Here is a 12,678-nt window from a genome sequence, read left to right as displayed (position 1 = left end):
TGAATTAACATTTTACTGACTTTTTCCCTGTAGTACAGTTGTACAAGGTAGCTAGTCCCTTTACTCTCCCTTGCCCCTCCCCACTTACAGCTGTTTTTCCAAAGCTTTAAAAGATACCTGCTCTTTCCATGTTTGCTTGTGTCTTTCTTTGTTCCAGTGTTTGTCTTGGGTTCTTGGCAGAGAGAGCCTATGTTTGGCAACTTACCCTTCTGAGATAACTCTCACAAACTCCTACCTCATTTTTGCCTCTTCTTTGATCTTACCAATCTTTCTCATCGCTGTATTATGAGTCCTGTCATGGTTACCACATGGGTTATTAAATTCTATAGTAAAGGTGGAACTAGAGCTTACATTCAGGTCTACCATGTAAGGTTGTATAATTTGTACACAGCACAAAGGTGCTCAGTTGGGAGGACAAGTGGGAACTGATATCCAGCCTGTGGTCCACTTACCAAGTCATGTATGTATTAGTGAGGCTCTGTCAAGTCAAAGGGATAATTTTTTTCTAATACATGCGGTAAGCTAAGTGGAGATTTAAATATATTATAGAAAAGATCCTATTGTTTCCCTGTCACACTCATGTTTACTTTGCCCCCAAGAGGAAAGAAGCATTTGGGGAGTATTCTCTCTCCCCTTCTCTCTGTTTCATAGATGGTTGCTTCTCAGTGGTTCCAGTTCTTGCTGGACAGGCTTACCTAGTTTCTTCTGGATGACCCTGGCCCTGAGCTTTGGGTCCTTCTAGCCCAGAGTTTCTCAAGCTTGGCACTGTTGATATTTGGGGCTACCCTGTGCATTGGCAGCATATTGAGCAGCATTCCTTCCTTCTACCCGTAGATGTCAGTAGCCCCTCTCCCCCCACAGTGTGCTAACCAGATATATCTCCAGAAGTTGTCAGTGTCTCTAGGAAACAAAATCACTTCTGGTTGAGAACCACTGCTCTAGCCTAAGAGCTTTTCATCATTAATTATTGAATCTTACAATAATAAATACACATCTACTTCAATTTATTTATGTATTTTCAAATTTAAGGCATATAAAGAGATATTCATGCAAAGTTATATTTATTTATTTACTTATTTATTTTTAAATAAATGTATCCATTTATTTATTTATTTTTGGCTGCATTGGGTCTTTGTTGCTGCACGTGGGCTTTTTCTAGTTGCAGTGAGCAGGGGCTACTCTTCGTTGCAGTGCGCGGGCTTCTCATTGCAGTGGCTTCTGTTGTTGCGGAGCATGGGCTCTAGGCACGTGGGCTTCAGCAGCTGTGGCTCACAGGCTCTAGAGCGCAGGCTCAGCAGTCGTGGCGCACGGGCTTAGTTACTCTGTGGCATGTGGGATCTTCCCGGACCAGGGCTCGAACCCATGGTCCCCCGCATTGGCAGGCAGACTTCTAACCACTGCACCACCAGGGAAGTCTCCAAAGTTACATTTAGAATGCTTAATTACATTTGAAAGTAAACATTCAATTATTTACAGTAGATCTGAATAATATGCCTTGTTCTTATTAGTGATTTTACTGTGCTGATTAAAAATGACGATAACCTTGCTAATCATGTAATCATTTATTGTACACGAGTGCCAGGAAGTAAGCGTTTGGTCTTTTTGTCTCCCAAGAGACAGAACTAAAACTGAAGCCAGACAGTAGATTTTGGTGTAAGACTAGTTATAACCAAAAGGCAATACATTTATACAAGCTATTACTTCAGAAAGTACTACTAACAAGTAATGAAATTGTTTGATGAAATGTATACATTTATAAAGTCAAACAGAAACTAAGAAAACTTATTTATGAATATTTAAAGGTGATCTGAGGGAAGAAAACAATGCTTTCATCTGGAAAGTTCTCAAGATTACAGTTCACAACCCACAAAAGTCACTTTAAAACATGTACCGTAAGACTTGCCCTTTATAATAGTCTCCCAGTTCCTAGAACTTTAAACTATTGGAACAAGATATCAAATTTTACAATTCTTTCCAGTCCTGTGTGTCTTTGTAGTGCTGTCTCTTAGTATAGCGCTTGAACATGGTAGAATGCTGTAGTGAAGTGGCTAAGAGGGTAGGCCCTGATACTTTCTAGCTGTGCAGTCTTGGGCAAGTCACTTAATTAACTTTGCTGTGTCTCAGCTTCCTGATGTACAAAATAAGAATACATAGAACCCACCTCAAAGCTGTGCAAATTAAATTCTATAATCCTAGTAAAAGTATTTAGCAGTTCCTGGCACCAAGATAACATTTAATGAAAGTTGGCTATTGTGTAGACCATCAGTAAATATTAAGCGAAGAAAAAGAATGCTGCCAATGATTATTATTTAAATGTACTTCGTCTTTCTTAATCTGGGTTCAAATATTACAGATAGGTAACTTTTGGTTTTCTTTAAAACATGTTGTTAAGGAATATAATCTTGTTTTCCAGATGCTGTTTTTGCTGGTGCCATGCCTACAATGGCAAGTGTCAAGCTCTCCACTCTTCACCCCATTGTGAATCACCCACATTATGAGGATGCAGGCTTGAGGTGGGCAACTGATAGAATACTTCAACCAGACACACTAACGACTTCTCCTGACTCATAGGAATAGGGAAATTTTTATACACACATGCACACACACACACACAATCACTCTTATCCTCATATTTGTGCTAGAAGTTAAAGAATAATAACCATTCAGAACTTACAATACGTACCTGTTGACTTAAAGTAACCTTAATAAACCTCTGAAAACTGAAAGAAGCAACACCCAGTTTTTCTCAAAGTGAAAAATATGTCACATTTATGACTAGCCTCTGTGTGTTTATGTGGGTGTGTGTTCCAGTGAAGCTCCTAAGTAATAGTAATAAGAGTGGGGATAGATTTGGCTCATGGCCATAGTTTGCCAACCCCTGTTCTAGATTCCACAGCCCCTCTGCCTGGTTTAAGAAACCATTCTTCATCTTACTTGTGGCCAATGATTAGCCTTTTTTAACAGATAGAAAAGGTACATGAAATTTGCTATATTAAATGCTTTTATGAAACTTTGGGGTGCTCTTTTCCTAGCTGATTATGGGAACTCTAGCTTCCACTGAGGTCTGAAAGTTTTGTTTTCCTTAAATGACTGACTTTTAAAAATTATTTTAATCATTCTAGTAATTGGGTAATCATTTCCTTTTAATGTATTTTTGGCTTATTGTTAGAGGTAATATTTTAAATTATTTAAAGTTTTATGTTTGGTTGTAGAGATTGGGCATTCTGTATGCTTGAAATCCTAAGAAAAGTCTAATGCATAATTGATAATTTGTTCAGGATTTTATAAAAAAACCCCATTTAGGGCTAAACCATCTGTTGTACCATATTTTGGTAAGCATCCCTGTCTCTCAAGCTTCTGTTAAGTTGCTTTCTCTACATGACTACTACCCTAGATGCCCACTGTCTAATTGTTCTATTTGCTACATTCAGCTTCAACTCATATGCTTTTCAGAGTTTCTATGAATGAAATTATCTACTGAAATCTATATTTTCACTATATTTAGCCTCTATCTGAATTTGTTCCAGATTAATTATTTTATGAATTATGCAAAGCAAATTTTATATTCTGAACTATTATACTGCTACCTACCTCTAGACTCTAAACTGGTTTATACACTAATAAGCAGTACCTGCAAAAATCAAATTGCTGTAAGTTTAAGCACATGCAAAATATAAATAGATATGTGGCAATTGCTATTCCCAAAATAATTCATGCTATTTGGGGTCATATATAATCAATGCTCCATCCAGTAAGCATTGAGGTTTTAATTTGGTAACAAATCTATTATCATTTATTTAAAAATTTTTTAACTTGTTTGAATTTAAAGAGCTCGGACAAAAATAGTTTATTCTGCATATAGTCGAAAATCTGCAAAAGAAGTGAGAGATAAGTTGGTGGAGTTACATGTGAATTACTACATTTTAGAAGAGGCGTGGTGTGTTGTAAGAACTAAGTGAGTATGAGTCCTGTGGTATATGATATGGTATATTTTAAAACAACAAATGTTTTACTTTATTACAGCAGTCCTGATTCTTTAAAAATTTTTATTTTAAATTAATTCCATTAAATTGTTGCGCTGGTATTTTATTTAAAATTATTTCATGTAGGAAATTAAAATTATACTATTGTTTAAGCATAATGTAATTTTTTTTAAAGTATAGTATATTTTGCTATCCTAATTTTTTCATTTTAATTTAACATCTTAAATGTAGCTTTTTTCCATAATCTTTAAATTTTTTTTGATAACTTTTATTAGATGTCTGAAATACAGATTTGAATTTACAACCAAGTGAGATATTAGCATTCTGCTACTACAGCTGATTTACATTGGATTTATAAGACTCATAAGAAAAGTTTCACGTAACTCAAAAGGACATAATAAGAAAACATTTCTAATTAACATTTTTTCATTTCTAAATTTTGAATCTCTAATAATACATAAAATTCTAAGATGTGTAATGGATATCTTGAGACCTTTGTTTAGTCTCCTTGATTTAAGAAGTCCTTAGTTATATTAATTTTAGCATTAAGAATTTTCATTTCTCCTATGGATAATTAAGAATTGGCTATAACAGATTTTGAAGAGCTAAGTTCGTAAATTTTAGTAGCTAATTTTTGTATCTAATTTTAAGATCTAATAAATATGTATAGGAAGAAACGGCATCTTGCAAAAGAAGAAACAGAAATATCATAATGTATATGCGTATCATATTAATTTAAAGCTTAAGACAAAACATACTTCAAAACAGGGCATATTGTCACAAATAAAGATGGACATTTTATGATGACAAAAGGATTAATTCATCAAAAATATCTAACAGTTTTAAATATGCATACCTCTAAACAGAGCTTCAAAGCACAAAAAATAAAAATGTGTAGAACTAAAAGAAAAAATAAGCAAGGCTTTAATTATAGTTGGAAAAGTTAACATTTTTTTCCCCTACTAGGAAAAGTAGATAAAAAGTCAGTAAGCATATAAAAGAGATGAACAACAAATAGTATCAAATAACCTGACCCAACTGACATTTATTGAACACTACAGGAAACAGCTGTGGAATACACATTCTTTTAAAGGGCATGTGGAATGTTCACCAAGAGATAACATATGCTGGGCTGTAAAATGGTTTCAATATGTTTAAAAGGTTTTAAATCATACAGAATTAAAATAGAAAACAATAATAAACAGATACCTAGTAAATCCATGCATATTTGGAAATTAGGCAGTAAACTTATGGGTAATTTATGGGTCAAAGGAAAAAAACCACAAAGAAAATTTTAAAACACTATTTTTTACTTGAATGGAAAAAGGGGTCTTTTAACAATATTGCTGATCTAACTGGATATAATGTACAGAAAAAAATTAAACCATGACCCATACTACACCATATACAAAAATTAACTTTATGTGGATTATAGAACTAAATGTAAGAGCTAAAATTGTAAAGATTTCTTAGAACACAGAGTACTAACGATTTAAAAAATCAATAAATTGTATATATCAAAATTGAAATATTTTCACCAAAAAGACATTAGGAAAATGATAAGGCAAGCCACAGACTAGAAGAAAATATTTGAAAGCATATATCTGATAAAGGACTTATAGTTCATATAAAGAAATTCTATAGGGGGCTTCCCTGGTGGCGCAGTGGTTGGGAGTCCGCCTGCCGATGCAGGGGACGCGGGTTCGTGCCCCGGTCCGGGAAGATCCCACATGCCGCGGAGTGGCTGGGCCCGTGAGCCATGGCCGCTGAGCCTGCGCGTCCGGAGCCTGTGCTCCGCAACGGGAGAGGCCACAACAGTGAGAGGCCCGCGTACCGCAAAAAAAAAAAAAAAAAAAGAAATTCTATAAATTAATAATAAAATGACCGTACAATTGAAAATGGGCAAAAGACTTGGAAAGACATAATTCACCAAAGAAAATGTGTGACTGACCGATAAATACAATTTTTAAAACTAAAATACCATACATTGGAGAGGATACAGAATAATTGTAAATCTCTGACATTGCTAAGGGGAGTGAACATGATACAACCACTTTGGAGAACTATTTGGAGGAATCTTAAAAAATTTTAAGCACACATCTACCTTATTACTCAGCAGTTCCATTCCAAAGAATTTAAATAAGAGAAATTAAAACATCTCTCTAGGGCTTCCCTGGTGGCGCAGTGGTTGAGAGTCCGCCTGCTGATGCAGGGGACACGGGATCGTGCCCCGGTCCGGGAAGATCCCACATGCCGCGGAGCGGCTGGGCCCGTGAGCCATGGCCGCTGAGCCTGCGTGTCCGGAGTCTGTGCTCCGCAACGGGAGAGGCCACAGCAATGAGAGGCCCGCGTACCGCAAAACAAACAAACAAACAAACAAAAAAACCCCATCTCTCTAGAAAGAGTGTCAGAGCAGTTTTATTCATAATAGCTCAAAACCTGTAGGTAACTTGTTGCTTTTCCCTTGCTGCTTTTAAGAATCTCTCTTTATGTTTGATTTTTGTCATTCTAATTACAATGTGTCTTGGTGTGGACCTTTCAGGTTAATCCTGTTTGGGACTCTCTGTGTACCTGGAAGTCTGTTTCCTTTCACAGGTTAGGGAAATTTTCAGCTATTGTGTCTTCACATATGTTCTCTGCCCCTTTTTCTCTCTCTCCTCCTTCTGGGACCCCTAAAATGAGAATGTTAGTATGCTTGATGTTGTCTCAGAGGTCTCTTAAACTGTCCTCAGTAATTTTTTTTTCTTTTTTTCTGTTCAGCATCAGTGACATCCACAGCTCTGTCTTCCAGTTCACTGATCCATTCCTCTGCATCATCTAATCTACTGTTGATTCCTTGTAGTATATTTTTTTTTATTTCACTTATTGTATTATTCAGCTGTTTGGTGGTTCTTTATATTTCCTATCTCGTTGTTAAACTTCTCACTGTGTTCATCCATTTTTCTCCCAAGTTCTTTGAGCATCTTTGTGATCATTACCATGAACTTTTTATTTGAAATTACTTATCTCTACTGCACTTAATTCTTCTTCCAGGGTTTTTATCTTTTTCCTTTGGAACATATTTCTCTGTCATCTCATTTTGCCTAATTTGCCGTTATTATTTCTATGTATTTGGTAGTTTGGTTACACTTCCCAATCTTGGTGAAGTGACCTTCTGTAGGAGACATCCTGTGGGTTCCAGAAGTGCACTCCCCTCTGGTCACCAGAGCTATATGCTCTAGGGTTGCCCCCTGTGTCAGCTGCGCAGGCCCTTCTGTTGTGGCAGGCTGAGAACTATGGATGGTCAGGTAGATGTGGCTGGCCCCCAGTCCTGTTCGTTGCCAGGCCCTACCTTGTGTGGAGGCTACTGGCCAGTGGTGGGTGGGGCCAGATCATGAGGCACCTGGCTATAGGTTCCAGGGTGTAGCAAAGCTGATGTTGGCCTGCTGGTGGATGGGGCTGTGTCAGGCTAGCTGCTTGATCTGAGTCTTCTCAGTACTGGTACTCACAGGATGGTGGGTCGGGACAGGTCCCATGCTGATAAGCTAGAGGAAGAATTCCACGATGGCACTTACCAGCACCAGTGTCCACGTGGTAGAACAAGCTCCCCAGAATAGCTGCTACCAGCATCTACGTCCCCAGGGTGAGCTCCAGTTGCCTCCTGCCTCTCTGGGTGACTTTCCAAGATCAGCAGGAAGGTCTGACCCAGGCTCCTTTCAGATTACTGCTTCTACCCTGGGTCCTGTAGTGTATGAGATTTTGTGTACACCCTTTAAGAGTGGATTCTCTTTCCCACAGCCCTCTGTCTTTCCCAAAAGTAAACCCTGCTTGCCTTCAAAGCTGAATATCCTGGAGGCTCATCTTCCTGATATAGGACCCCAAGCCCAAAGTGGGGCTCTGATCCTTCACTCTTTGGGGAGAACCTCTGCAATTGTAATTATCCTCCCATCTATGGGTCACCCACCTGGGTATATGATGAGTCTTGACTATTACCACACCTCTGCCCCGCTTACCTGTCTCATTGTGGTTCTTTCTTTATATCTTCAGTTGTATAAGATCTTTTCTGCTAGATTCTGGTCTTTCTCATCAATAGTTACTCTGTAAATAGTTGTAATTTTAGTGTGCCCATGGGAGGGGGTGAGCTCAGGGCCTTCCTACTCCACCTTCTTGGCACACCTCCTTGGAAATAATCCAATTTTAATGTAAAGTAAATTGTGATACATTGAAGATGTCTGTTGTAATCCCTAGAGCAAACCACTTGAAAAATGCAAAAGCAAAAAACAAAATGAAAAAACCCAAATAAGCCAGTAGCTGAATTGAATGGTATAATAAAACCTTTTTGCTTTACATAAAAGAAATCAAAGAAACAGATGATCAAAAAAGATACGAAACAAACAGAAGAAAAACAGGAAAGTGGCAACCCTAAATCAAACCATATCAGTACCTGCAAATGTGAATGGTGACTAAACACTCCAATCAAATGTCGGAGATTGACAGACTGAATACAAAAGCAAAACCCAACTATGTCCTTCCTGTAAGAGATGCATTGTAAATACAGATACATGAAGGAAAGGTTGAAGGAGAAAGGATAGCAATGTTACCATGTGAGTAACCATGTATGTAATATATGCTAGATATGCATTATCTAGCATATTCTAAAAAAGGCAATACTATAGTGCAGAAGGGTGCAGTGCTTGCCTAGGTTTATATTTGGGGGAGAGGACTGACTCTAAAAGGCTGCTACAAGGGAACTTGTTGGGGTGATGGAAATTCCCTGTGTTATGATTATGATGGTGCTCACACACCTATACACATTTGCCCATACTTATCAAACTTTACACATAAAATGGGTGAATTTTATCGTACATAAATTATACCTCAATATAGCTGTTAAAAAATTAGAAACCAGTTTTGCCTGACTTCTTCCCTTTAATGACTCTCATGCCAGGTTGTTGCCTAGTGAGAAGTATTATTTCATTCAATCCATTCAGAAGGGAAAGAGTTGAGGAGAATAAAGTTGGCAGAAGAGCTTCTTTTCCCTGCTTTGGACTATATATGTTTTCATGCTAATCCAAGTCAATTTAAGCTGAAAAATATGAAATATGAATTTCATCAGGAATTAGATTAACTTTCCTTTAATTTGTCTCATTCTGCTATAAATGGGCCTTATGTTTGGATGGCAATACCAGTTAGAATATTCATTTATATTTTACTTTGAAAGTAGATTTTTAAATATATATTTCTGAATGTGCATTGAGCCCTTATTATTTGATTCAATAATATATTAGTTATTTCACTAAGTGGAACACGAAAATGCAGCGTACCTTCATTTTATTATCTCTAAATTTTAAACTTACGTTTTTTGAAATGATGCTTTTAAATCTTTAATTTATTAAATTAGTCTCTAAAAATCTAGGAGATATTTTATAATTATATTTCTTCTAGATATGAATGCATTTTTAATACAGATATATGTGCCTGTTTTTTTCAGGCCTGGTTGCAGTATGCTTGAAATTTGGGATGTGGAAGACCCTTCCAACTCAGCTAACCCTCCCTTATGTAGCGTCTTGCTCAAGGATGAGAGGCCGTACTTCACCACAGTGTTTCAGAATAGTATGTACAGAGTGTTAAAGGTTAACTGCTAACGAGACTACCCTTTACACTGTGGTGCAAAGAGGTGCATAAAAAACAATCACTTTAGTTTATTTACATTAATAAGATTCACAAGCTTTAATAAGGGACCCTTAAAAAGAAGATAATAAAAATGATTTAAATTTTTCTAATTGCTAAAAGGTAAAGTATTTCATTGTTTTCCATTGAATGTCAGCCTTATTAAGCTTGTCATATAAATGAGTAAATCATCTTAAAGTTTTAAAGAAGAAAAATATATGTAAAAGAACAATGAAATTGAATAAATCAAGGATATGTAAGTCCTTTTGGTATCCCACTAGGTGAATTGCTTCGGATTTTCCTTAGTTCCAGGATGTACCAGCTCAGACTCTTTAAACCACTTAGAAGAGACTAATGCAGTCTCTGAAATGACACTTCCTTAAGATCCTGATACTGATCACAACCTCTTTACCTCTGTGAGGAAATTTGTAACCATGTGTTTATTAAGGTTGTTTTTGCTTTTAGTAGCCCTCAGGAAAGATCTTTAATAGCTTTTAAAAACTTTTTTATCATTTCAGGTTAGATATTTTACAAAACAGCTTATTTTGTAATGTTTTCAATCTCTTTAAATTTATTTACCGAGCCAGATAAGTATTTTTCACTGATTAGTTCTCAATTTGAGTTCAACAGATTATTAATCTGTCTTTAGAATTCAGTGGTTTTTCTTTTACTATCCAAGTAAAATAAAAGTTGTTACAGTACACAGCCAAATGTAGGGGTTAAACATAATCAGAAATGAAAATCCAGTTAAATTTATCAAATGAAATTTGAAGATTCTAGATCTTGAATGAAGCAAAGGCATTCTCATCTTGAAGCCCTGTAAGCTCATTGGACATAGTCATTTTTTCTGGTCATCATCTTTCATAATTAATGTATTTTAAAGTCCTTTATTTATTTTTGGTTTTGGATGAGGACAGTAATGTTTTATAGATCCTCTCTCCCAGTATAAAACCTACCTGATAGTAGTGCTTTGAAAAGTGGTAAATAGTTATCTTGAAGATATTGTTGCCAAATGGAAAGATAAACACTCTTTCTTTGATTGATGGATGTTAAATATGCCATAGCTGTAGTATTTTAATGTGCATCTGCTTTAATCACCTTGAAATTTTTGTAATCCCCTGATTTTTTGGACCTCTACATTTGAGATAACAAAATGACTAAATTCTGTAGATTAGTTCACTTACAGTAGGTAGAAGATTACATATATATAATATATACAGGAAAACCAATAAAATTTTTAACTTTTATACTTGTAAAATATCTTAATACAAGATACAAAACAGCTAAGAAAGCATACCAAATTTTATTTATATTTGCATTTCAGATAATTTGTTTTGGCATAAGTATGAGGCAAAGAGAGGAGATACAACACCTAACATTCATAAAAATTAAAATAGATTTTGGATGATGTTTTCATAGGAAATATTTTAAAGAAGTTGGTAGCATATTTTTAAAAACTGTATTAGCTAATAAAATATGCAATACAAATATATTTATGTGGATTTATATATAGGGAAACCAATATAATTATTTTAAACTTTTTATAGTTGTAAAATATTTTAATACAAATACAAAGCCACTAAGCCACTAAGAAAGCTTTATTTTAGCATTTTCAAATAATTCATTTTGGTGTAAGTGTGGGACAAAGAAGGCAAAGAGCTATAACACCTAACATTCATGAAATTAAAGTGACACATTTTGGATGGTATTTTCATAGGCAACATTTTAAAGAAGTTGGTAGAATTTAACAACAAAAATGGATGAGCTGTATTAACTGAAACAAGTTTTATGTAAATATAATGTATTAATATGAATTTGTTATTTTCATGTGCTATATATGTTTTAAATTAAAAAAGCCCTTGAAGATTCTTTTGTGTGTTTTCTATCTTTCCTCATTCTTTACTAAACACACATTTTAAAATTGAAATCATTCTGATATGAAGGTAGAAATCATAGTTTCCTGGATGTATTGACCATGTTTACATTGGCAGTGATCTTTTTTGACCATTTTAAAACAATTCTGTGGGGCTTCCCTGGTGGCGCAGTGGTTAAGAATCCGCCTGCCAATGCAGGGGACACGGGTTCAAGCCCTGGTCCGGGAAGATCCCACATGCTGTGGAGCAAATAAGCCCATGCACCACAACCACTGAGCCCCCGCGTGCCACAACTACTGAAGCCCGCACCCCTAGAGCCTGTGCTCCACAACGAAGAGAATAGCCCCCGCTCACCACAACTAGAGAAAGCCTGTGCGCAGCAACAAAGACCCAATGCAGCCAAAAGTAAATTAATTAAAAAAAATAAGCATACCGCACTACTGCTTACTCTTATATAAATTATGCTATTAGATTCTTACCTGCATACATTTGATTGTTTATTCTTTTGAAATCTGAAAAACTATGCACAAATGCTGTGGGTTGAGTGATGAGTAGATTTTTCCTCAGTGCAAGGAAGCATTTTCCTTAGTTTCCTGTCATCATATGTTTGCACGTTTATTTGAAATCAGGGTAGAAGTGAGTTGTGCACAAGCTCAGCAATTCCCTCCGTCATCGAGTTGTCAGAAGCTGGTGTACAGCTTCAATGAATAATATGTGTGTTGTACTCTTTTGCTGCTAATAGACACTATATCAAAAATCATTGAGTACTTTTCATTTTAATTTTAATAATAAAACTATGCTTATATTTTATATGTTTCTATTATACAAGCAATACAAACTCATTATGGAAAATTAGTTTTGAAAAAATCAGGAAATTTAAAAGAAGGGGAAAATATTCACCAGGCATTTAATATTTCTTTGTTTTCTTCCAACGTTTAGGCATAATTTTTTTCCTTCTTTTCCTCTTTTAACATAAACAGTTTTATGTTTTGTTCTTCATGTAGTAAACGTGGAAGTGTTACATACAGACTGTTTTTAATGGCTACGTAATATCCTATTTTGTATATAAATATATGCGTAGATACCTGTATCTTAGCCATTGTTTAGCTGTTTCCATTTTTGCTACTACATGGATGTATATATAGAACACTGCCATGAATATGTTAGTACAT

General features: G+C 35.7%; 1 protein-coding gene across 1 annotated transcript in view; it reads left to right on the top strand.

Annotated features, from left to right (window-relative positions):
• The window catches only part of DPY19L2 (dpy-19 like 2), an 89,571-nt gene extending 78,076 nt beyond the window's left edge, over nt 1-11,495 (top strand). The window contains exons 20-22 of the mRNA XM_067746700.1: nt 2,414-2,513; nt 3,830-3,955; nt 9,454-11,495. Of these exons, the coding sequence (XP_067602801.1) occupies nt 2,414-2,513; nt 3,830-3,955; nt 9,454-9,607 (380 nt within the window). The 3' untranslated portion in view covers nt 9,608-11,495. The remainder of the gene's footprint in view (nt 1-2,413; nt 2,514-3,829; nt 3,956-9,453) is intronic.
• Nucleotides 11,496-12,678: the final 1,183 nt, after the last annotated feature.

Source organism: Pseudorca crassidens, chromosome 8 (assembly GCF_039906515.1).
Source record: "Pseudorca crassidens isolate mPseCra1 chromosome 8, mPseCra1.hap1, whole genome shotgun sequence".
In the NCBI taxonomy this organism is placed as follows: domain Eukaryota; kingdom Metazoa; phylum Chordata; class Mammalia; order Artiodactyla; family Delphinidae; genus Pseudorca; species Pseudorca crassidens.
The sequence above is the reverse complement of the archived record's forward strand: the minus strand, read 5'-3'. Positions and strand labels throughout refer to the sequence as shown.